At 37.8% G+C, this 25,375-nt stretch overlaps 3 protein-coding genes across 3 annotated transcripts; 1 reads left to right on the top strand and 2 right to left on the bottom strand.

Moving 5' to 3' along the window:
- Positions 1 to 981: 981 nt before the first annotated feature.
- Positions 982 to 12,948, bottom strand: GCK72_004723 (uncharacterized protein; the record flags this gene model as incomplete). Its single annotated transcript, XM_053724856.1, has 9 exons — positions 982 to 1,260; positions 2,205 to 2,657; positions 3,553 to 4,345; positions 5,140 to 5,471; positions 6,649 to 6,849; positions 7,799 to 8,040; positions 11,070 to 11,316; positions 12,303 to 12,447; positions 12,890 to 12,948. The coding sequence occupies 9 exons, from the start codon at positions 12,946 to 12,948 to the stop codon at positions 982 to 984; spliced, it is 2,751 nt and encodes a 916-aa protein (XP_053589050.1).
- A 6,906-nt stretch (positions 12,949 to 19,854) lies between these two features.
- On the bottom strand, positions 19,855 to 20,607 carry GCK72_004722 (uncharacterized protein; the record flags this gene model as incomplete). Its single annotated transcript, XM_003097072.2, has 1 exon — positions 19,855 to 20,607. The coding sequence occupies one exon, from the start codon at positions 20,605 to 20,607 to the stop codon at positions 19,855 to 19,857; it is 753 nt and encodes a 250-aa protein (XP_003097120.2).
- A 1,759-nt stretch (positions 20,608 to 22,366) lies between these two features.
- GCK72_004721 (uncharacterized protein) lies at positions 22,367 to 24,954 on the top strand (the record flags this gene model as incomplete). Its single annotated transcript, XM_053724855.1, has 4 exons — positions 22,367 to 22,608; positions 22,765 to 22,954; positions 23,507 to 23,620; positions 24,811 to 24,954. 4 exons carry the CDS (start codon positions 22,367 to 22,369, stop codon positions 24,952 to 24,954), a joined length of 690 nt encoding a protein of 229 aa, XP_053589049.1.
- Between the last annotated feature and the right edge of the window lie 421 nt (positions 24,955 to 25,375).

The raw sequence follows: 25,375 nt of genomic DNA, 5'->3' as shown, positions 1-25,375 counted from the left end.
CTAAAAATGCCAAATTTGTTCGAAAATGGCGAAAATTTCGAGTTTTTCAACGATATTTTCGTGGTAAAAGTGGCAAATTTGTTCAAAAATGGAGAAAAATTCTTCTGAAATTTAGAATATCTGTCTGTCCAGATGTCCGGATGTCCAGATGTCTCTAATTCCGATTTTTCAACGAAATTTCGTGCTAAAAATGCCAAATTTGTTCGAAAATGGCGAAAATTTCGAGTTTTTCAACGATATTTTCGTGGTAAAAGTGGCAAATTTGTTCAAAAATGGAGAAAAATTCTTCTGAAATTTAGAATATCTGTCTGTCCAGATGTCCGGATGTCCAGATGTCTCTAATTCCGATTTTTCAACGAAATTTCGTGCTAAAAATGCCAAATTTGTTCGAAAATGGCGAAAATTTCGAGTTTTTCAACGATATTTTCGTGGTAAAAGTGGCAAATTTGTTCAAAAATGGAGAAAAATTCTTCTGAAATTTAGAATATCTGTCTGTCCAGATGTCCGGATGTCCAGATGTCTCTAATTCCGATTTTTCAATGAAAATTTGTGCAAAATATGCCAAATTTGTTCAAAAATGGAGAAATTTTCGAGTTTTTCAGCGAAATTTTGTGCAAAAAATGGCAAATTTGTTCAAAAACGTGGAAAAATTCGAGTTTTTCATCGAAATTTTGTGCTAAAGATGCCAAATTTGTTCAAAAATTGAGGAAAATTCTTTTAAATTTGGAATATCAGTCTGTCCAGATGTCCGGATGTCCAGATGTCTCTAATTCCGATTTTTCAATGAAAATTTGTGCTAAAAATGCCAAATTTGTTCGAAAATGGCGAAAATTTCGAGTTTTCAACGATATTTTCGTGGTAAAAGTGACAAATTCGTTCGAAAATGGTGGAAAATTCTTCTGAAATTAGGAATATGTGTCTGTCCAGATGTCCGGATTTCTTTAATTCCAAGAATCAAAAATTCTCCCATTTTCCCCCCTCTCAAAACTCACGAATCTCCTCAGCCAATTCGACTCTTCGTCCCGTCAAATACTTCTTTTTGATATCTGGTTCTTGTGACCAATCATCCAACACCTCCTTAATTTCCTTCTCAAGTCTCCGATGTTCTGTATTCGTAATCTGTTGTCTGAGTGCATTACACGTCAGATTAACCATCTTTTGGATACGGTAGAAGAGAACAATCGTCTGACAGTCAATGTCTTGTCCTTCAATCATTCCTTGACGATACATTTGGTACATCGATTGACAGTCTTTGCTGCTCTGTAAAAATATCCAAAAATTTGAAAAATCTCAAAAATTGACAAAAAAAACGTAAAAAAACCGTGACCTTCCCTTCAGATAATAATCTCTGATGACCTTCCCGATAACGATCTGCCCTACTTTTCCAGTGCATATAAGGAAGGGAATCCCTCATAAATCGTCAGTCCTCACTTTCTGACGGTCAACTTGTAAGCGGATGAAGCACCGACGGATCCTCAATCAAGGGTGGTGGGAGCAGTTTGCTCCGATAACTCGTATCATGGTCCCCACCATACCATTGACGCACTAACCGTCAAGGTTAAGAGACTCTGTGATGTTCAACGGTCTAACCACAAAGTTCTGGTGGATCCAGAGTTAAGGGTGCCAGCTGCAGATGGCATTCTTCGGAATAGACCCTTCGGATAGCTCCTGACCAGAGATGTTGGGAAGTGACAATTTTCTTATCCGGAAGTCGGAAGTAAAATTCCTTATCCGGAAGTCGGAAGTGAAAAAAAGCCCGGAAGTCGGAATTCCCAACAACACTGCTCCTGACATTCTCGTTCCACAAAGAATTCACTTCATGGAGCACTCCCCGCCACCAGTTCTCTCCGAAAGATTCTTGATTCAGAGCAAGACAATGTCTGGATCTGAACCGCCTACCGAGGCCCTTTTCTGACATTTTTTCTCTCAGCTGTTTTGATCCATCTCTGAATCGACTCGTATCTAAAATTGCTTTTAAAAAATCTTAATCCCCAGACTGGTTCTCCCGCTGTTTCGGTCGATTCTAGCTATTCATGTTGGTCCGGATGTCTGGATGTCCAGATTTCCAGCGCAGACTTAGCAACTATTCGGTCGTTTCGGTGTATCTCCGGATTAATGTTTGTCTGGGCTCCTAACTGGATTTTTTGGATTTTTCGAGAGTTTCAGATTTTAAAACCTTCTTTTGCACATTTCCTTCAACTCACACTAATAATCCTCTCCAAAAAGTGCTTCTTGAACACCAATTTCCACTGTTTCCTAATCGATTCCGTTGGTATCTCAATGACTCCTTTCGTCTCAATATTCCTTCGAATCACTGTTATATCATCATCAGTCAGCGCTTGTTTATGCTCTGGATCAGCCGTCAGAATCGCCTGAAGTTCGTCTTGAATTACACACGAATAGTGATTGTCGACAGTCGGCGTCTTCCACATCAACCATCTCGATGTCCATCCGGGTCCTCGGTCTTCTTTCAGCTGGTTTTTGACGGCGTTCAGGCGTTCCGTTGCAGCTTTTTGTAGGAAATTGCAAGCGGAATCCCATGATCGTTTGTCTTGAACCGCACGATCTTCCATTGCATTCAATTGGATTACTCGGAGATAATCCATCGCTTTGTCATCCCAACCGTGGGTTAGCATCGCTTCTTCGATTACTGCTTCCTGGAAATATTGGAAATTGAGAATGAATGATGGTTTTCAGTATAGTTGTCAGGCCCGGGCCGAGCCGGTAGAAAATTTTCAAGGCCCGGCTTCAAAAAATGACCATTTTTTTCCAATTTTTTTTCGAAATTTTTTCAATTTTTCATCTTCGATCCCGAATTTATGAGTCATTAATCTGCATCAAAATTCAGAAAAACTCAAATTTTGATAGTTTCCAAAATTATGTAGCAACGGATTCAGAAATTTTCTGATTGCCAGTCGAGAGGCTGCAAAATTTTAACTGAAAATATGCTCAAAAACGGAAAAAAAATCGAGTAATTTCGAGCCTAATTGGCTGGAAACGCGCCGGATGTGCGTCAAGATGTTTGAATTATAAACGCGTCAACGGCGCCCCAGACAGGCTCTAGATTCAATTCCCTGTAAAACGCGCCAAAGGCGCACCTGACTAGATTTTCCCCATATCCGAAAGCTAATCTAGATTTTATAGAAATCCGTTTGAAACTCATCAGAAAATACCGACCTTGAATCAATTTGGGGCTCAAAATTGTTCAAAATTGCTCAAAATTTGATAATTTTTATCTTGAAAAATTCGCCAATTCCCGCTGATTCCAACAGTGGTAATTTCATCGCTCAAAACGCGCTCTATCGGAATTCAGAAGCGTTTTTCTGTTTGGTGGCCGTGGCCGCGAAAATGCGAAACCTCGGCCACCAATAAGAAAAATGGCTGTAAAATCCGTTGGAGTGGATTATAAACACTGAAACTATCACCATTGGAATCAGTGAGAAACGGCGGAATTTATGGAGTAAACATTTTGAAAAAAGTGAATTTTTTCAAAAATCTCAAATATTCTGTTTTCAGCCATTTGAATCATGATTTTCAGCTCAAAATTCTCACCTTCAACGGATCAAAGACAGGATCATGATCCTTTCTTGTTCTCGCATCCTGATTAATCTGCTTAAAGAACACCTCCTTCAACGTATCCCATCCAGTTTCGATGCTCTTCTGAGCCAACTGTTTATCAGCAAAATGTTTCAATTTGATATCAACAGTTGTGTTGAAAGAGCCAGAACTCGATGACGCATAAGCAGGCATCAATATCTGATCGAATACATGAGAAGAGATTTCAGACCACAGCTTCTCCTGAAGAAGTCGTTCCCATTCTTCCACTCCGATCAGTGATAAATTGACAATCTCATCGAGAATCTCTCCACGAGCCTTATCATACAACTCATCTCGATTCAACTGTCGAATTCTCAGGAAATGATTCTTCCACTCTGCTTCCAGATTGAATTTCGCCGCTCTAAAAGCATCAGTTTGAGATTCAATCGAGTCTCTAACCATTCTCCAAAAGCAGTCGGACACCGCCAGAGACATATTTCTAGTTGTCATTTGAGATGGTTTCAGTACTCCATCTCTCAATAGTTGACTCGAATTGAAGAAGTTCTCCTCGTATTTTCGAATCTCATCAATTGAATCCGAACTGTTTCCACGGCCAGTGACGACGCCAAAGTATCCCAACGCTTTCATCGGAAACAGCTTTCCTTCGAGAATCTTTTTGATTCGATCCGGATTCGCTAGGTTCTTTTCAGCCATATCTACTTTCGTCAAGACAAGAATCGTACGTTTTCCTGATGGATCAATGCTACTGACCAAGTCGGTCACGTTACTTCTCTCTGCGTCGACGGATCTGAAATTTGTTTTATAAAAACTGTAACTTGAGAGTATTTTGAATCGAAAAATTCTAATTTCCAGTAAAAAATGCACTTTTTCAGCATTTTTTAATCAGAAAAAGTGAGATTTTGTCACGAGTAACTCAACTTATCGCAGTTTCCCATTCTTTCAACCAAATTTCGATTCTCACTTTGAAAATAACAGTTCACAGCTATTTTCTTGTGGAAAAAGTGATTTTTTATCTATTTTCGCAAATTTTTCAGCAGATTCTGAGCTTAAAACATCAATTCTTGCTGTTTTCTTCAAATAAATATGCATTTTTGCAAAAACTTTTACTTCCAAAAATCCGTTTTTAGCTAGTGTTCTGTAGAAAATTCACAATTTTTAGCCTAAAAAGTAGTTTTATTTTGAAAAATGCCCCTTCCTCGAGTTTTTCGTTCATAAAATCCTACTTCGATGCCAAAAACAGCAAATTTCAGCAATTTAATTGAAAAAAAATTAACTTTCCAACTAATTATTCCAATTACTGTAAAAAATGTGGTTTTTGACAATTTTTGACCAGTTTTGATACCTGGCGTGCCTGTGACGCGTTCCGAACAATTTTCGACTGAAAATCTTCAAATTCTTCAAATTTCATCAAATTTTCAGTCAAACAGTGTCATTTTCGACGAATTTGACTTTAACTGGAGTGCTTTTGACGCGTTTTTCGTCATTTTTTGCCCATTTTTGGTCAACTAAACACCCAAATTTCGATTCATTTTGACCAAAAAAGTATTTTCTATAATTTTTGTCGTTTAAATTCTCACTCACCCATCCTGAATACACAAAATGATGGCATTCGGGTTCTCCATATGCGCTTTACTCATTCGAATGATATCATCCTTCGTCTCTCTCGCCATATCAGCAGTTACAGTCGAGATGACACCTGGCAAATCGACGAGAACCATTCGTGGCAGATTAGGTCCTTTGACTGTCAGAGAGATCACTTCATTCGACACCGTCTTGCCGTCTCGAACAGAATTACGCATACGAACTTCTGTTTCGTTTCGAAGTTGTTGGAGATCCGATTCTTTGGTCAGATCGAATTCACGGGATGAATCACGGAATTGGGCGACGTGATAGGGACCTTCGGAGAGCGTTACCTGGAAATATGGGGAAGGTTGGATATGAAGACTGACTTTGAATTTTGCTGAAACTTGGCTATGACTTTGCTGAAAATTGATCTAAATCTGCAATTTTTAGTCAAAATTGTGATTTTTTTTAAACAAAATCGTCATGAAAATTGTTAAAAATCACAAAATTTCGGCTAAAAATGCCGAATTTTAGTCGAAAATTGCGATTTTTCACCTAGAAACTGTCAAAAATCGCAATATTTAGGCTAAAAATGCTCATTTTTAGTCAAAAAATGTAACTTTTACACCTAAAAATTGTCAAAAATCGCAAAATTAGAACTGGTACAGATTAGAACTATTAATTTAAATCCGATTCCGAATTGGTACGTTTTTGGTACCATTCCTCATAATTCGAACTATTCGGGACCAAAAGATTTGAAACTCAAACTATTTATAACCAGTACATTTTACAACTATTATATTAGTACCAGGGATGTGCGGAACGAAAAAATTAGACTGAAAATGGGGAAGTTTTGGTTGAAAATGGGGATTTTTGGGATGAAAATGTGAATTTTCAAGTTGAAAATGAGATTTTTTAGCTGCAAATTTGAGTTTTTGAGACGAAAGTGTGATTTTCCGGTATTAAATCGTGCAAAACCCCCAAATTTCCATAGAGAATAATTTGGAAAAGTTTCGATTTCCGAAATTTCTGAAATTTTACTAGAACGAGACTAGAAAAAGGATCCTAATTCCTAAAAATGGACGGTTTAGAACTGGAATAATCTCATATGATATGTGAAACTCTGTCTCTTGTCTCATAACTTTTACCAGACTTGTCACGGGCCGGGCCGGGCCGGGCCGGGCCGAAATCAGGAAAAATCTCGGCCCGGCCCGGCCCGGTCAAGAAAAATCTCGGCCCGGCCCGGCCCGCTCGGCTCGTTTTGAAACATTATGAGTTAATGAATTTTTTTTGGAATTTTTGGAAATTTTCTGAAAAATGTGAATATGTATGATAATTTAAGCATTTTTACTCTATTTTTTCTAAAAATTTCAAATAAAATTTGGTAAAAACGGGTTCCCATTTTTGAATCCGGGCAGACCGGGCCAAGAGAAATTTCGGCCCGGCCCGGCCCGATTTTTGACAAGTCTGACTTTTACAAAATGGGATGGTCTGAAAGTGGGCGGAGTCTATTTTCCCTCAACTCACCTTAACCGGCGCTCTCGTCATCATCTCTCCACTTCCTCTCGGAAAAATTCTGGCTTGTGCCACCATTTCGAGTACAGACGTCTTTCCGGCACTCTGATCACCGACGACTACAACACGTGGCAAATTGTCGGACGTATTGTAGGACGAGTCGTATTCGTTGAGCAAATCGAGCACCTCGCTGTACATGTCGATCAGAGATCTCTGGAAACAAAGGAGGAGATGGGTGTGTGTCTGTGCGTCCAGATGTCGGATGTGCTCAGAAAAGAAAAATGTCAAAAATTGTTGTCTGGCGTGTCTTGGGCGCGTTTTGAAGCGCTAAAAATTGGCTCAAAAACTGGTTTTCCTCATAAAAATCGAAAGAGAAGTGGGTATGTCTGTGAGTCTATGTGTCCAGATGTCTGCTAACGCGTCAGAGGTGCGCCAGATTGAAAATAAATTATGTCTGGCGTGTCTTTCTGGATGAAATCAATTCGATTTTCCAGATGTCCGAAATCCTTGTTTTCTGGGTGATTTCTGCTCAAATTTGCTAATTTTCTGCCTTAAAATCTCTGATACTGTAGGTCCGTCCAGATGTCTGATGAGCTCAGAAACGCGTGAAAGGCGTGCCATTGTCAAAAATTTATGTCTGGCGTGTCGTTGACGCGTTTTGACGCGCTAAAAATTGACTGAAAAACTGGTTTTCCTCATAAAAATCGAAAATAATGACTAGAAATTGGACTAAAATGTGGATTTTGAGAGGTTTTTCGTGTCGAAAATCAAATTTTGGCTGAAAAATGACCAAAATCTTGAGAAAAAATGTAAAAATTCCAGATTTTTGCTGAAACGATTCAGACTCCAAAATTACTGAAAAAATCAGTTTTTACTGATTTTATTCCCTTTTTTTTCAGATTTTCATGGGGAAAATTAGTTTTTGTACCAATTTTTAGCCAATAAATCAATTTTCGTCTCCAAAAAAAGTAAAAACCGCCCGTTTCTCAAGCAAAAAAAACGGACTTATTGAGTAGAATTGAGGGAATTTTTGGCGATTTTCGTGCAACCGATGGGTTTTCGACAGTTTTCTATCAATTTTCATGATTTTTTTTCGAAAAAAATGTCTCTCGATACTTCCAGATGTCCTAAAATCAATTTTTCAGTCATTTTCAAACTGTACCTTCAGTCGTTTCAGACGATGTGCCGCCTTATCATCCGACAACAACAATCTCTGTTTCAACACTTTATTCTCCTTTTCGAGTCGTTCCAACTCTCTCTGATATTGTGATTGCGTCTTCAACATCTCCTCTTGCAACTTCTGAATCCGCTCTTCTGCTGACGCCGTCGTGTCTTTTTTCTCCTCGTCTTTTTCATCCTTCTTTGATGAGAATGCAGACATCAACGAGGCCAGAACGAGGGGTTCTGGAAATATGAGAATTGAAGTGGAAACTGAAATTTCTGGAGTTATTTGCATGATTCGCAACTGCAAGTTATACTTACAAACCGGGCCGGCACGTAACTCTCATCCAACTCAATGTTATAAGCTGAAAAATATACCAAAATGTAGATCTCGACGAATTCTATCACCGTGACCTACTACGGGCCGGATGGCTATTTGTTAATGTGCCGCGGACCGGGCTAGAATGGCTTTTTTGGCCATTTTCGCGTTTTTTGGCACTTTTTCCCGGCCACGGACAGTAGTGGGACACGGACATAGAACTCGTCGAGATCTACGTTTTGGTATATTTTTCATCTCGTAACATTGCGATTTAAGCGAGTTACGGACCGGCCCGGATTGCAAGTATGCTAAAAGTCAATCAAAAACCATTTCCATTTCAAAATCTCAATTTTGACTGAGAATCTCAAGAATTGAGGAATGTAAACGAGTTTTTGATTAATAATCACTTTAATTTTCGAGCAAAAACGGATGTTTCTGGATCTTAAAAACACTGTTTTTGTCTCAAAATATGCCAAACTTCCTCAACAAACAACAAAAAATGACGTTTCTCCCATCAATGTTTATATCAAAAATCTGCATTTCCTAAAGAGAAAACTGGAATTTCAAACTCTGAAAATGCCATTTTCAGTCTGAATTCCTAATTTTGACTAAAAATCTCGAGAATTGAGCAATGAAAACGAGTTGATGATCACTTTAATTTCGAGCGATTTCGAGCGATGTTTTTGGATACTATTTTTGCCTCTAATCTGGTGAAATCCACTCGGCAGAAACCCGCATCAGGCTCGCAGCAGTCCAGCAGCAGGCAAGCGTAGAGTGCGTGCCTGATGCGGTTGTGCTGCGGTACTGTAGCGTACGTGTTGCGGAAAGGTTGCTGCTGTGCTGCTCTGGCGCTGCTAAAATTAGGCCGCTGCCTCCTTTGCTATAGTTTCTTGCACCGAAGACAGTTTACTATTTATTTAATTACATTTATTTACAAAACTTAAATACAACTACAACCTATAATAGATGTACATAAATCTGAACATAGTACAATTCACGAAAATGTATACATATGTGAAAAAATAGTACAATTTATGAATTAATTTTCGATGATGTTGCATTCAGCTTGCTTTGAAATCCTCGTCGTTTCCTATCGTTCAAATTTCTGAAAAAAGACGTAAAACTTATTATCGAAATAAAAAAGTTCCGACATTTTTTACCGACGCGTGTTTGCGGACTCAGTGCAAAATTTAATAATTTAGCACTACGTCCGCAAACACGCGTCGGTAAAAAATGTCGGAACTTTTTTGTCGCGACAATATATAGAGTATTGAAAAAATCTCACCTTTTCATTTTTCCTGAAATCCTATTAGGCTCGACTGGCGGTGATGTTGTCTTTTTAGCAGTTGAAAGCTGAAATGTGATTGTTTTGTTTCTATAGACACACGTATTTTTATTCCAATAAACGGGGAGAATTATTTTCATAAAATAAATCCAGAGAAAACATTTGTATGAAAAACAGAAAAATAGGAAAAAAGTGAATAAAACTATAAGTTTTCGTAACTGGAAAAGATGGAGCGCACTTGCTGAATGTTGCCTAGGTGCTGCTGGAGAGCAGCGGGTCTGTTGCTGCAGTGTTGCGGATACGCTGCCGCATCCTAGTTGCTGCACACGTGCTGCCGACACGTTTCAGAAAACGAAGCGCGTTTGAATGATGCGTTCCTGATGCTGCAGTGTTGCGCGCCTGTTGCTCAACGGGTAAATGTTGCGTGCCTGATGCGGGGTTCTGAAGAGCATGCTGAAAACTCATTTTTTTTTCTGAAAATAACAAAGTCAAGCTCAAAATATGCCGTATTTCCTCAGAAAACAACAAAAAATGACGTTTCTCCCATCAATGTTTATATCAAAAATCAGCATTTCCTAAAAAGATGAAAATCCTCTTAACTCGATATTTCCCATAGACAAATCTCTCCATCCTCCTCCTCAAGTTTCTAAAAATTCTGCTTTTTGGGAGAAGAAAACTCACGTAAGACAGTCTAAAAGTAGCTGACAGATCGCGTTTTTGATCCGCTCAGGGGTAAATAAGGGATTTCAGTCTAAATATATTATCTCTAAAAAAAGATGTTTGTTTTGAAAAGTCTGAATGCGTGTCAGAATTATGATATTTTGCCGTCAAAAATTTGAAAAATTACAAAGTTTATAGATGAAAATGACTGAAATTGGCTGAATCTAAGAGTTTCAAGCCAAAAAACTTGTTTTTGATTGAAAAATGGCTGAAAATCGGCTGAAATTAAGGAAATCAGAATTACCGTAAAAACTGTATTAGAGTGACACCTGTATTATAACGGCACCACATCTAAACTCAGGATTCGAGAAAATGATTATCCCAGTGTATTTTCTTGGTTCTGATTAGAAGCAGCGTAATCTCTAGATCAACAAATAGAACTTTCAAAAAGTTTTTTTTTCCGTTTAACTTTAATGAGTTTCTGAAACCACAACATTTTTCTGAGAGGCGGTTGAAAAATAGAGCGACACGTCGCTCTAATACAGTTTTTACGGTATATGGACAGAAAATTAGAGATATAAAACTGAAGATTTCGGTTTTTTTTCAAAAAAATTTGTCTCAAAACGACTGAAAACTGAAGAAAATCAGCATTTTTGAGTTTTCAGTGTTCGAAAAAAACTGAAATTTTGAATTTTTAGCAGAAAATAGTGCGAAAATTGTCTTGAGCTTAAAAACTCGGGGTTTTCTACCTTTTTTGACTTGGAAATCACTAAAATCACCATCAAAATTTATATATTTTTATAAAATAAACTGCAAAATCTTCAAAAATCCATCATGAAATCAACCAATTTTCCGTTAAAACTGACGATGAGTTTCCCAATTTTAACATCCAACGCAGATATCTCTGTTAAACTCCTTCATCTCAGAACTTCGGTAAAAACTAAGTTCTGACCGAATTTTTTCCATTCTAAACCCCTTTTTTTTTCAAATTCTAAACCATATTCTTACCTTTCCCAGGCACATCTCCGCTCCCTCCTCCCTCATTATTCCCATCTTTTTTGTCCTTCTGTTGCTGTTTGAACTCTTCAAACTTGGCCATCCATTCAGCCCATTTCTGTTTTCCGTCAATGCCGCTTTTTCCAAATCCATCCTTTATCCCTCTCATTTTCTCCGAAAACTCGTTCCATGATCCGTTTGCGTCGAACCATTCGGGAAGTGCGAGGTCGGGCAGATTGGACTTCCATTCTTCGTACCACTACAAATGGAATTTGATGACAGAAAATGAGAATTTTTCAAGAAAATCAAGATCTCCAACGTATAGACAAACAAATAGACGCTGAAAATCAAAGTGAAAACTATCTGGCGTGCCGCAGACGCGTTTTTGACAATGTCCGACATGTCTGGCGTGCCTGAGACGCGTTTTTGACAGTGTTAGGCATGTCTGGCGTGCCTGAGACGCGTTTTTGACAATGTCCGACATGTCTCGCGTGCCTGAGACGCGTTATTTGACAATGTCCGGCATGTCTGGCGTGCCTGAGACGTGATATTTGAAAATGTCCGACATGTCTGGCGTGCCTGAGACGCGTTTTTGACAGTGTTAGGCATGTCTGGCGTGCCTGAGACGCGTTTTTGACAATGTCCGACATGTCTCGCGTGCCTGAGACGCGTTATTTGACAATGTCCGGCATGTCTGGCGTGCCTGAGACGTGATATTTGAAAATGTCCGACATGTCTGGCGTGCCTGAGACGCGTTTTTGACAGTGTTAGGCATGTCTGGCGTGCCTGAGACGCGTTTTTGACAATGTCCGACATGTCTCGCGTGCCTGAGACGCGTTATTTGACAATGTCCGGCATGTCTGGCGTGCCTGAGACGTGATATTTGACAATGTCCGACATGTCTGGCGTGCCTGAGACGTGATATTTGAAAATGTCCAACATGTCTGGCGTGCCTGAGACGTGATATTTGAAAATGTCCGACATGTCTGGCGTGCCTGAGACGCGTTATTCGACACTGTCAGACATGTCTGGCGTGCCTGAGACGTGATATTTGTAGAAATACAACTGCTGGCGTGACTCAGGCGCTTTAATTCCGCGTTTCTGATCAATTATCATTATCTGGCGCATCCGAGGCGCGTTTTTTAGTTGTGAATTTCACAGAAATTAGTTTCCTCACTACATATATCTGTGAACTGCGCGGCATCCGGACACACCGACACACACAAATTCACACTAAATTCTTACCGATCTCGCCGCAACACTTCCACCAATGACACCAGTCGCTAGAAAATAGCGAAGTTTGAGCAGATGACGGGCGGCGCCGGCAGCGATTCCGATGAATGCACGTTCACTTCGCAAATTGATTACTGTCGGACGTTTTTGGAGAAGTCTGGAAGAAAAGGATAAGATAGGGGGAAATAGGGGGAGAAAAGGAAGAAATGAGGTTGAAGACACGCATCTGGAAATATTAATCGCCGCTGGGGCGCCTTAGACGCGGTTCCGGGAGGCTTTGAAACCGTGCTGGGGTGCCTGAGACGCGGATCCGGTAGGCTTTGAAACCAAGACAGTTCGAAACTGTGGCTATTCGGTTTCAAGCCATATGAGACGTTGTCAAGGTTCTGAATCCGACGTCGACGTCGTCAGGATTCTCAATCCACTTTCAGATTCTGCTCTATACCGGAATTAACCGAGTCAACACACTTCTTGTCTGATAACATCATCACTTTCAGACAAAACACCTCAGCTCATTTGATATACTGCAAAATCCAAAAGCAGATTCAGAATCCCAACAACGTCAGCAATCTCACGCCTTTCAGAAAACAGAATGATACATTCTCATTTTCAGACTTCCAGACAATGCATCATCATCATTCGACGGACTTTGATCCATTCCGTCTGTTCAGTTATCCCCGAACACACACCGAAATAAATGGGGAAATGAAGGAAAAGGAGGGGGGGAGCAGAAGAAGAGCGAGAAGAGGAAGACATCAAAGATTATATGCTCACTTCTCTCTTCGGAATTTTATTAGTTTTTGTTCAATAAGAAAAGGCAAAACGAGGGGAAGGGGGGAGCAATATGTTGATATGAATGGGGGAGGTAGGAGGGGAATGATTTAATGAAAAAGTCAACGGAGAAGAATTGCAGATGTTCAAAAGGATCACAGGATGTCTAGGGTTACGGTAGGTTTGGAGATAGGAAGCAGAGTTGAGCGGAATGAAGCGGAAGGCGGAATTGAAAAAATATCGGCGGAAAGCGGAATACAATGTCGCTTTCAAAAATACGATTTTGGCCTTATTTTGTAGTAAAAAATACTAAAATGGTTAAATTTGTGTTAAATTTTGTTTTTTTCGGTAAACACTGATAGCTTTGCTGCAAAAAAACCTCAAAAATATCAGTAAATTGGAATAGGTGATCAAATTTTTCAAGCTGAGGAAAAAATCTTTAAACAGCGGAAGCCGGAAAGCGGAAATAGAAAAATTTTTGGCGGAAAGCGGAAAGCGGAAGGCGGAAAGAAAAAAGTGGCGGAATTCCGCTCAACTCTGATAGGAAGTCAGAATAAAAATTGCCAGAATTTTAGGGTTTAGAACTCCTCTATTCCAGATTTTGGTGTCACTTTTGAGCAGCATTCAAAAACGACAGTAAAGCACAGTCTGCAGGAAGATCTATGCGGATGTCTGTGCATCCAGATGTCCTTCAGTACAGTATCCCAGATGGGAATACTTAGCTCAAATGTCCGAAGACAACGAATTTTCATGGTTTTCCATGACTTTTTGAGTTCAAAAACTTCAAGGAATGGTCAAAACCTCGAACACCGTATTCCCTCTAATAAACCGGCATGTCGGGCATCTAAAGAGATTGATCCACGTCAAAAAAAGTACAATAACCTTCACTGAAACCACTGAAACAATTCAGCGCACAGTTCATTCGCCAGTCATGTGCCTATCACACGGAATAGAAGTGGGCGTGGCTTAGATAGGTAGGCGGAGCTCTGATCTATAATTCTTTTCCTTCAAGAACGTCAAAAAAACGGGGGAGGGCAGACAGAGGAAGAAGACAGCTGTTTCTAACCACAGATTGTGTCAGAACAAAGATAGGAAATTTTGCAGGAAAAAACGGAGGAGGCGTGGTCAAGAAGATGGGCGGAGTCTAGGGATTTCCTAACAAGAAAGAAAAGTGGCTATCCCAAAGGGACGGAACCCTTGAATCTCGCATTTTCGTTGTGGAAAAAAGTAAGCCTATCTGGAATAACAGGGAACCATAATATCGTGATGAAGGGGGCGTGTCTGAGAATGTGGGCGGTGTCTCAGTGTGTAGAAATGTCAAAAAAAATGACAGAAAGTGTCTGGAAGAGCAACTATCCCAAGGGGAACAAGTGGGCGGAGTCTCTGAAATAACTACGATGTTACAGAAACTGTTAAAAGAGGCCAGAAGACGGAACTGAAAATGCATCTCTGGCAATGAGAAAAGAGGGCGTGACCAAAAAAGAGGCGGAGCCTATGGATATCTAAAAAGGTCAAATCCGTTATTCTAGAAAGAGGAACATCTCAAGGGGGCGGAGCTTCAGAATCTTGCTATACTATTTTGACAGAAAGTCCCGTTTTTTATCTCAAAAACCGTCCAAATCACAGAATCGCTGGCGAGCCTGCGGCGCGTTTCATATTATATGTTTTTGAGCCAAAGAAGGTGATTTTGAAGCAAAAAAATCTTTTTGAAAACCGCTTTCTGGCGCACCTTCTGGCGCGTTTTCGGAACTTTGTTTCTGATTGTTCAAAATTTATGATTTTTCGTTTTAAAACTCCATTTTTCGGGTCAAAAACCACAAAAAAACTGTCATTTACACATCGGGGCGGAGCCTTAGATTCTTGCAAAACTATAACAAATCCCTGAAGATGCAAAAGACGTCCGGAAAACTAAAATTGCAAAAAAAAGGGGCGTGGCTTAAGAATGGGCGGAACCTACAAATATCTAAACCGAGAAGAAAACCGCGAAAAAAGTGGGCGTGGCCTCGATTTCTGAGCTTTTCTCCAAAAAATTCCCCTCATTTTCCTATCGAAAACACTCGAAATGACCGTTTCCTGATCATGATTCCCCTCCCTCATTGTTGAGTAAAAAGTGTACACCAAAGTCCAGAAAAATCAACAAAAACAACTCTGGAGGGACAAAAAAAAACGGAGAAAAAGTTCACGAAGAAGAGGAAAAGAAAAAAAAACACCGATTCCATGTGTCTATGTCTTTAAGAATATACATATGGATGGTGTGTGTTTCTTCGTCTTTTCCTTTTCATCATCATCATCTTCCTATGTATTCTGTGATAAACGTCATTGACCCTCCCCCCTCCGTATATTTCCCCCACCAAAGAAACAGCAGGACGAAAAAAGAGAGAGGAGAAAAGCAGTATTACAAAACATTTCTCTTCTGCCTGATTCTCTGGCGTCTCTCTCTCTCTCACCCGGTTTTTGGTGTCTTATATTACTCATCAAAGAGCGACACGCGAGGAGAGTGTGCGAGTATTAGAGAAGCAGACAATGTGATGTTTTGATGCTGTGCTGGAATTGTTTGATATAGAGAGAAAGAGAGAGGAAGAGAAAGTGCGATTGGCTCTAGGTAGGTCAAACTCAAATATTTCTCTACTTGATGGAGGAGGAGGAATGATAAAAGAACAGAAAAAGGAGGCATATCTTATCGGGATGGTGTTTTAACATGATTCATGAACTGTGCCCTTTGAAGGCGGATGGACTAGTACTATGATAAATTACACTACAATTGGAAAAGTACTAAAGAATAGGATATAAATTGGATGGTATACTAATTAGGGGATTTAGGATTCAGAGTTGAAACGAATCTAACTGATCGATATCGTATAGGAAATCGGAGAAGATTCGGAAAAGTGCGAGAAACTATTCGTTGGGCACAGGTTTTACAACTGCGCTCCACCGTAATGCCTTTGAAAAATGTCTCTTTTTTTCTGAGTCTCTCAATTTCGCACACAATTTTCTTCGGTTTCGGTAGAGCGTGGTTGTAAGAAACGTGCCGTGCTAATAGAGTAAGGCTGAAATCTCCGGGATGAACGGATCACAATTTTCCAGAATTTTGGCTCATACCTGCAGATTTACTGCACAGAACGCATAACTTCAAATAAGCTCAACGATTCCGATAGGCATTGGCTCGAAAGTCACATTTCTTGATAAAACGTTGATTTTTTGAGACGTTTTGAAATCAAGATATGAGTTCAGAAGATCCGTACCAAAACGAGTCAAAAACAAGAAATTCTGATAAATGTTTACGTTACAGCCGTATTAAAACCGGTTTGAGATATTTATTTGAATTCATTGAACCTTGTTTAGCTGATTGACTCAGTTTCAGAGCACTGCTTCGAGCTATTTCTCGAAATTATTCCGAAAAACGCTTCGGAATCATTTTTTATGACTAAAAGTCTGATTGGAACTGAGTCATAATGAAACATCTGGTGTATTTCGAAAACTGACGTCATCAAGATTCTGAATATGTTTTCAGATTTCTACTAATTTCAAAACTAACAAGGAAAGTCTTTGGAGACGCCACTTTCAAACGACCTATAAATTTGGTTATAGGTATTTTCGACCGCGGGGAGTCCATTTTTGCAGTCAAAACTTGCTAAATGTCTCTGCGAGCCGAGTTATAAGCTCTAAAACTTTTCATACGGATAAGCTCTTTCACATGGAATTCCAAATCGGCGGTATATACGGAACCGCGCGGTTTACACGTGCTTGTACGTTGCAAAAATGAGAATATCTTGCGTATACTACTTGTCGATTTGGAATTCCACGGGAAAAAGCTTATCGATATGAAAAGTTTGAGAGCTCATAACGTGGTTAGCAGCAATATTTAGCCAGTTTTGATGGCAGAAACGGACTCAGCGTAGTCGAAAATACCTATAACCAAATTTATAGGTCGTTTGAAAGTGGCGTCTCCAAAGACTTCCCTTGTAATGGAGTTTAACGTCAGAACAAAATGTCTTAATCGTTTCAGAATCCCAGCGCCATCAACGTAACGACAATACAAGATGTTTGTAGGCAACACAAAAAAAAACCGCTGCGATCGATCGCTGCATTCTGCAAAAACCAGGTCAATCTGTCTGTGAATGGGGGCGGAGCCTATCCTTATCAGTTGATCATCAAAGAGCAACAAATGGAGAGAGAGAGCAAGAGGATTAGAGAAACAAAGGAAAACAATTTTGACCTCAAATTGTCAAAAAAAAACAAAGAAAAGTGCATTTTCAGAACAAATAGTCAAGGAATAGAGACAACTCGACACCAAGAAAAGAGAAAACTACAGAATTTCAAACCTAGAATTTTGATTTTTTTGTTTAGCAGTAACAGGGGAGTTATCTGTAATTTCTGGTCACTTATGTGTCATGTCATTTCCGTTTTCAGAATCATTTTAATGACAGGGTTTCTTCGTTTTTGAGGTTTTCAGAGGGGACCGAAAAACTGTGATCTACTTTTTTTCAAAAAAAAAAAATTTGTTAATTGCTATTGTCGAAATAAAAAAAGTGATACCCGGTGTTTGCCGACTTAATGCTAATTTTAATAATTTTTCCACTAAGTCCGCAAACACCGGGTATCACTTTTTTTATTTCGACAATATTTTCGGAAAAAAATGAGCAAACTTCAGCAGACGAAAGTTGTCTGAACGTTATTACTAGTCTTTTTCAGCTCAAATATAGCAAATTGTTGGATTTTCTGTGAAAAATAGTTTTTGCCAGACTTGTCAAAAATCGGGCCGGGCCGGGCCGAAATTTCTTTTGGCCTGGCCCGGCCCGGTCGGCCCGGATTCAAAAATGGGTACCCATTTTTTACCGATTTTTTTTGAAATTTTTCGGAAAAATAGAGTAAAAATGCTTAAATTATTGTACACATTCACATTTTTATTCAATATTGAAATTTTATTCGAAAACTATATTTTTTTCAAAAAATTTCAAAAAATTTCCAAAAAAAATTCAAAAACCTAAAATTTTTTCAAAAAATGTTTCAAAACGGACCGAGCGGGCCGGGCCGGGCCGAGATTTTTCCTGATTTTGGCCCGGCCCGTGACAAGTCTGGTTTTTGCTTGAAAAGGACTAATTTCAAGCCAAAAACAAAAAAATATCGTGCAACAATACAGATTTAAATTTAAAAAAGATCAATTTAGAGGCTAAAAATGTTTTTTTTTAATTGAAAATTCGAACTTTTTGACCAAAAAAGTTTCTTTGGTGGAAAAAACTGTTTTTTCGACATTTCCAGCTCAAATATGTGATTTCCTTCGTGTTTTTTCACACTTTTTTGACAGAAATTCTCGATTTTCGGTTTAACTCAAAAAACGTGTTTTTCGCTGGAAATCTGATATTTTGAGTCGAAAACGAAGCATTTCCAGCAAAAAAGAAAAAATAGGAAAAGAAAATTCGGGAAAAATTGAAATCTGGAAATTATAATATGGAATTTTTATTTGAAAAAAAGCTAGTTTAGCTCAAAAATTACTAATTTTCAGCTAGAAGCACTCATTTTTATGCAAAAAAACTGATTTTTAGCTTTAAAACGTTCGTATCCAGCAAGAATATCTACATTTTCGTCTGAAATTTCACAATTTCAGATAAAAAAGGCAATAGGCAATTTTTCTTTCAAAAACTTGCCAAAATTGTAAATTTCCATCAAAAACCCTCTCAAAAAACTCACAATCCTCCTCTCCTCTGATTTCCTCCATTATTTCCATAAATCGTGCTGAAATTGTGTTGACCATTGTTGTGGAGGGGTACTGTAGAGGAGATTCGAATCAAATTTTGATTTCCTATCTGAGGTAGTAGTCGACGTCTGGTGGCCACTCTCATCATTGTTTCATATCACCTATAATTATTTATTCGTTTGAAATTAATTAAAATGGTTTCAGATAATAAAGAAAAGAAACGGGGAAGACACAAGTAAAGTGAAAAAGAAAAAATAAGGCATTGGGGGATGGGAATTGGGAGAGAAAATGAGTAAAAATGGGTGGAAAATATAGAATTTTAGAGGTTTTTAGTCAAAAAAATCTATTTTCGGCATAAAATCTAGTTTTTGAGCAAAAAATGTCAGAAAAATGTGATTTTTGAGCAAAATTTTCTGATTTTTCATCGGAAAATCTATAAAAATGGGTGAAAAATATAGAATTTTAGAGGTTTTTATGTGGAAAAAGTTCGTTTTTTTTACTGAAAAATCGATTTTTTGAGCAGAATAGTGGAAATCTTTGATTAAAAAACTACAATTTTTAGGGGAAAAACTATGGTTTTGAGGAGAAAAAAACTGGGAATGAATGGCTTTGAGCAAAATTGTCCGAATTTTCCTTTAAAATTTTCCGAAAAAAAAAATCGATTTTTGAAATAAAATCCAGTTTTTGAGCAAAATATTCAGCGTTTTCTACAAAAAAATCTGAGAAAAACCAATGTAAATTGTTATTTTCTAGGTGAAAATCACAGAAAAACCCTTTGAAAAATATTATAAATTCAGATGAAGGCCAAAAAATTATTCAGAACATCACAGAGACTAGAAGGATCAAAGAGATCAAAAATTGAAATTTTTAGAGAAGAAATTTTGAAGGAGAATACTGTAGTTTTGCAGTTTAGTTACGGTAGATTTGTAGTTCGAGCGATCCTGACCGCAAAACTTGCAAAAATTTCAGAAAAATGAAAAATATGTATTCTTTCCGAATCTAAAACCACGATTTTCAGAATATCTACAGTAACCAGACTGCAAAGCTACAGTAACCTCTTTCGCCAAAAACCAAAAATATTTAAATTCACAACAAATATTAATCCGCCTTGACCTTCTTCTTCAACAAAATCGGTGCCAACGACAGTATCGCCGATCCAGTGAGCATCGCAACACTCGTCCAACTCCACGCAACACTCGTATGCGTCATCTGCTCCAACGTGGATCCCGCTTGAATATAGAGGAAACTGGGCGGAGCCACACCTAGGAACGTTCCCCAGAAGAACGGAGCCAACGGGACGTCTAACACAGGGCTCGCAATGTTGATGAGCCAGTTGGGCACAATCGGTGTCACTCGGAGGAAAATCATATAATTCAAAAAGTTGTCTTTGTGTTGGGAGAGATCCTCTTGCCATTTGGTGATTCGCTCGGGGAAAAGATAGAAGATGGCCGCTCGACCGATAAGCATAGAAATAGTATAACAGATGGCTGCTCCTGTCGCAGAGCAAGTGCAGACTAGAAGAAGTGCCACGTAGAATGGGAAGAGATATCCGGATAGAATAGTAAGGAAAATTGATCCAGGGATAGCGAAAGATTGAAGGAATATGTAGACGACGACGACACTGCACAACACTACTGTATAGTTGTTCTCTTTATATTTCGACAGAACACGACCGAGTTGTTTGGCGTCTTCCAGATTTCGGGGGTATTTCAGATGCAGTTTCTCATCGGTCGAGACTTCGGGGAAAAGGAGATAAAGTGTGTAGAGAGTGACGGCGAACGAGAGGAAGATTAACACGACGAGCCATGGACGCGATTGAGAAGAAGAAGCAGCGACGGGTTTCGGCTCCATTTTGGATCCAGAAGAAGGTCTTCTGAATGTTATTTACACTGGTGGTGGTTAGATAGAAGGTTACGATAGGAAAAATATTGAAAATTCCCAGAAAATTGGTGAAAAATACGATAAAAACCGAGTAAAAATGAGAGATTTTCTAGATTATCTTTGCACAGTTCTTACAACTGCGCTCCACCGAAATGCCTTTGAAAAATGTCTCTTTTTCTCTGAGTCTCTCAATTTCGCACACAATTTACTTTGATTTCGGTAGAGCGCGGTTGTAAGTAGCGTGCCGTGCTAAGATTTTGAAGTGGATAATTCAATTTTAAGAGTGAAAAAAAGTGTTTTCGGGATGTATTTCTCTGACTTCAAAATTTTTTGAAAATTCGAGAATTCTGCTGAAAAACGGGTGAAATTGGAAAATTGCGGTTAATGGAGAGAAAAAAGTTATGAAAAAACGAAATTTAGGAAGCTCAATGGAATCAAGCGAAAAAGTATGGAAATTTGGACAAAAATTGTTGGAAAATTCCGTTTTTTACGAAACATCAGATTACGATTGGCGAAATTGTATTTTTTATATCAAAAAATCTCACAAAAATGACGATTTCAACCAAAAAAGAGTAAAAAGCTCAGAATTACAATTTAATTATTGAATTTTAAGAAAAGAATTTCCGCTGTAAACTGTTAGAAAATGTTATCAAGAATTTAGATTCAGAAAGTAAAAAAACCGGATTTAAATTTTCCCAAAAACCAAAAATTGTCCGTTTTCTTTCAATTATTTTTTAAACTATAAAAATCTTCTCTTCCCCAATCAAATGATTAATCCAGGACTCAAATTTTCAAATCACACACATAGATCATCTTATTATGACGGAGAAAAGCTGAAAAATGATCCGGATTCCCCCATTTTTATCGCTTTTTTTTTCATCCAAACATAGACAAATCCGGGGATATTCCTGTGAAAAAACTGGAGTTTGTCACGATTTTTGTGATTTGAAACGTCGGTTTTTTAACTATTTTTTTTAAACAAATTTTTTGAAATTTCGGGGAAAACCCAAAGGTTTTTGAGCATTAATTTAACTGTTTAATTCCTTTTTTGAGATAATTTGCATCAGCAAAGAAGAAAATTGAGTATTTCATAATTAGTTTTCCAGAAAAGAATTTGAAAGTTGATGCAAAAATTGAAATTTCTTAATTTCTTCTGTTTTAAGCGATTTTTCTTGAATTTTCGAATAAAAATTGAGTGATTTGACTAATTGAGAAACTGATGTTTCAAGACTATTAATAGAATATGGACAATGAGCAAACTGAGCAAGAAATAAGTAGAAAAAATCAATAAACGTGGAAAAATAAAGCAAAAATAGAAAAAATCAATAGTTTCCAGTTCAGAAATTAATTAAATAACCCAAATTCAGAAAAAAACATGAAAAATCGTAAATCTAAAAATAAAATCTATTGGAAAAAATAGAATATAATCATTGATGCACACCGTAAATCCACCCAAAGCTCTCCAAAACGGCTCTTCGTTCCAGGACCCACCACCCAAATAATAGCATGCGCCTTTAAAAAGTCAGCCGTTTTTATTTATTGATCAGCTGATTTTCAGCGAATTTCATGAATCAGAAATTAAAAATTATGAAATTTGTTGATTTGTTAGAGAGAAATGAATAGAATATTATAGAAATATTAATTTCAAGCTAATTCAAGCTGTTTTCAGCCAGAATTTGCGTCATTTAACTTTTCAGTTTGAAGAAATTCCAAAATTCCAGACAAAAAAATGGAATCAAATTTCATTGGCGACGACTACGGACCGCTCTTTCACTACCAGTATCGATTAATTGTAATCGGCGATTCCACAGTGGGAAAATCCAGTCTTTTACGATATTTTACCGAGGGAAAGATGGCTGAAATCAGTGATCCGACAGTCGGAGTGGATTTTTATGCGAGAATGATTGAGTTGAGGCCTGGATATCGTGTGAAGTTACAGTTATGGGATACAGCCGGTCAGGAGAAGTTTCGGTGAGTGTTTTTTAGTTTTTCCGGTAAAAATTGGTCAATTTTGACAATTTTTTGATGAAAACCCTTTTTTAAAGTCTTCTAATACTAAAAATACTAAAACTTTGTCATTTTTCCCACTAAAAACCCTTAAAACCTTCAAATTTCCCCATTTTCCAGCTCAATCACAAAATCCTACTACCGAAATTCGGTCGGAGTGCTCGCAATCTACGATATAACGAATCGAGAAAGTTTCGAACACGTCGAGAATTGGGTCAAAGAGGCGGCACAGAATTTGGGCGGTCCCAGTCCGGGAAAATGTGTTTTTCAGTTGGTTGGCACGAAGTGTGATATGGATGCACAACGACAGGTAGGCTTAGAGCTAAAAATCTCATTTTTGGGGAAAAATTGATATTTTTTAAATAAAAATTCTAATTTTTGGCGCTTTTTCTGTTGAAAAAACGCATTTCTAAGCTGGAAAGTCAAGAGTTTTAACCTCTGACAAAATTTCAATATTTCTTATCGAAAAAATTAATTTTTAGGTAAAAATCTTGGTTTATTAGTGAAAATTGAGATTTGTATTGAAAAATTGATTTTTTCAAAGAGAAATATGGAAATTTCTTCGAATTTCCAGTTTTTAGCGTTAAAACTATTGACTTTCCAGCTTAAAAATGTATTTTTCAATAGAAATATGCCAAAAATTTGAATTTATAATAAAAATGTCTTATTTTTTCCAAAAAATGAGATTTTTCGTTGGAAAATCGGAAGTTTAATTTTAAATTTGCGCTTTTTGCACTTGAAGTTTCAAATTTTCAGTATTAAAATGTATTTTCAGTGAAAATAACTCCAGAAGGGATATAATTTCTATCAAAAATCAATTTCATTCCAAATTTCCCCGTACCAAATCAAAAAAGCATTACAGGTGAATTACGAAGAAGGCGAGTACTTTGCAAAGTATCACAAAATGAAATTCATTGAAACGTCGTCGAGAAATGGAGATAATGTGAATGAGGCATTCCATATGATCGCTCAGGAGGTGAGATTTTATTGAAAATGGGGAAAAAAGTAGAAAATCAAAAATATCGGTGGAAAATCAGTTAAAATCCCTTTTAAAGCATTTTTTGGCCAAAATTTCGAAGAATTTCACGATTTTTTTATTGTCGCAACAAAAAAGTTCCGACATTTTTTCCCCCTCGGTGTTTGCGGACTCAAGCCAAAATTTGATAACTTTGGCTTAAGTCCGCAAACACCGACGAGGAAAAAATGTCGGAACTTTTTTATTTCGATAATATTAAACAATTGAATTTTAAATATTAAAATGGTTTTTGAGCTGTTTTCTTATAAAATTAGTTTGGAAACCTATTTTTTTAAAGGTTTGAGTTGAATTAAGTTAAATTTTGGATTTTTCACACTTTTTGTTCAAAATTGCAGCCTAGAAGCTGTTTTTATAATTCCAAACTTGTTTTGATTGATTTTTGATAGAATGTGAATTTTGCGAACTGAAATTGAGAGAAAATCAAGTAAAACTTGTATAAATTTAACTTTACTGTCGAAAAAATAAAGTTTCGACAAGGATTTTCAAAAAAGATTTTCGCGGGCAAAACACTTTAGTTCACAAATGCACTAAAGTGTTTTGCCCGCGAAATTTTTTTTTGAAAATCCTTGTCGAAACTTTATTTTTTCGACAGTAAAGTGGAATTTTCTGAATCGAAACCGAGTAGATCAAAAAGAAGGCGAGAAATAGATCAAGGTAGATCAAAAATAAACATTATTTTTAAAAGTGTGACTACGGCTCTTGAAATTCGAATTTCTTAGTTAAAAGACAATTTTTGGCTAGAAATGGCTGAAAACGAGCCGAAATTGACATTTTTAGAGCTAAAATTAGCCTAAAATCGTCTAAAATCGCCGCCTCAGATCCATTTCTGGAGTACTGTAGATACTGTAAGCTCTTGTTATTCAATTTTATCAATTTAGAGAGAATTTTTGGCTGAAAATGGCTGAAAATCACCTGTGATTGACTTTTTTAGAGCTGAAATTGGGAAAACACTGTTTTCATAGAGAAAAATTTGCGAATTTTGTTGTTTAAAGACAATTTTTGCCTGAAAATGGCAGAAAATGGCTCGAAATTAACCTGTTTAAAGCTAAAATCAGCCTAAAATCGTCGGAAATCGTCTGAAATCGGCCAATTTTTGGCTGATTTTCGTTTTAAAACCCTCTAATTTTCAGATACAAAACCGCGTTGACGAGGGAGAACTGCGACCAGTCGATGGTTGGGAAGGTCTGAAGACAGGCATAATGAGATCTCAATCCGTTTGTCTTTCCGAAAGAAGTTTCCCTCAAAATGGCACAGGCGGAGCATGTGGATGCTGACCATTTCTATTCTTTTCTTCCCCCGATTAGTCATAATTTCCGCCTAGCGTTTCCCCCATTTTCTCCCAATTTTCTCATTCGATTTCTCCCAGTTATTGTCTCCAAATGCACCAAAAATTGTCTCTCCTGTGAGCTTTCTGTGTTCTTCACCCCCACCGCTGTAATCGTGCTCCATTGCGAATTTCTGAAATACTGACCTCACCTTATCCGTCCCGGCGCATGCGTTTCTCTAGTCATGGAATGTATAAATCTAGAAATTTATAGCTGAAAATCTTGGTTAATATACAAAGGTAGAGGAATTGTATCTTTTTGGTATCAAAATATGAGAGAGGTAAGCTCCATCCACTTTTAGGCTAATTTTGCGATGAAGTGGGCGGAGCTTACTAAGTAGTAGGAAAAAATCAATCGGGATTTCAAGAAA

This window comes from Caenorhabditis remanei, chromosome II, assembly GCF_010183535.1.
Source record: "Caenorhabditis remanei strain PX506 chromosome II, whole genome shotgun sequence".
NCBI classification, from domain to species: domain Eukaryota; kingdom Metazoa; phylum Nematoda; class Chromadorea; order Rhabditida; family Rhabditidae; genus Caenorhabditis; species Caenorhabditis remanei.
Note: the sequence above shows the minus strand (reverse complement) of the source record. Positions and strands in the feature narration are given on the sequence as shown.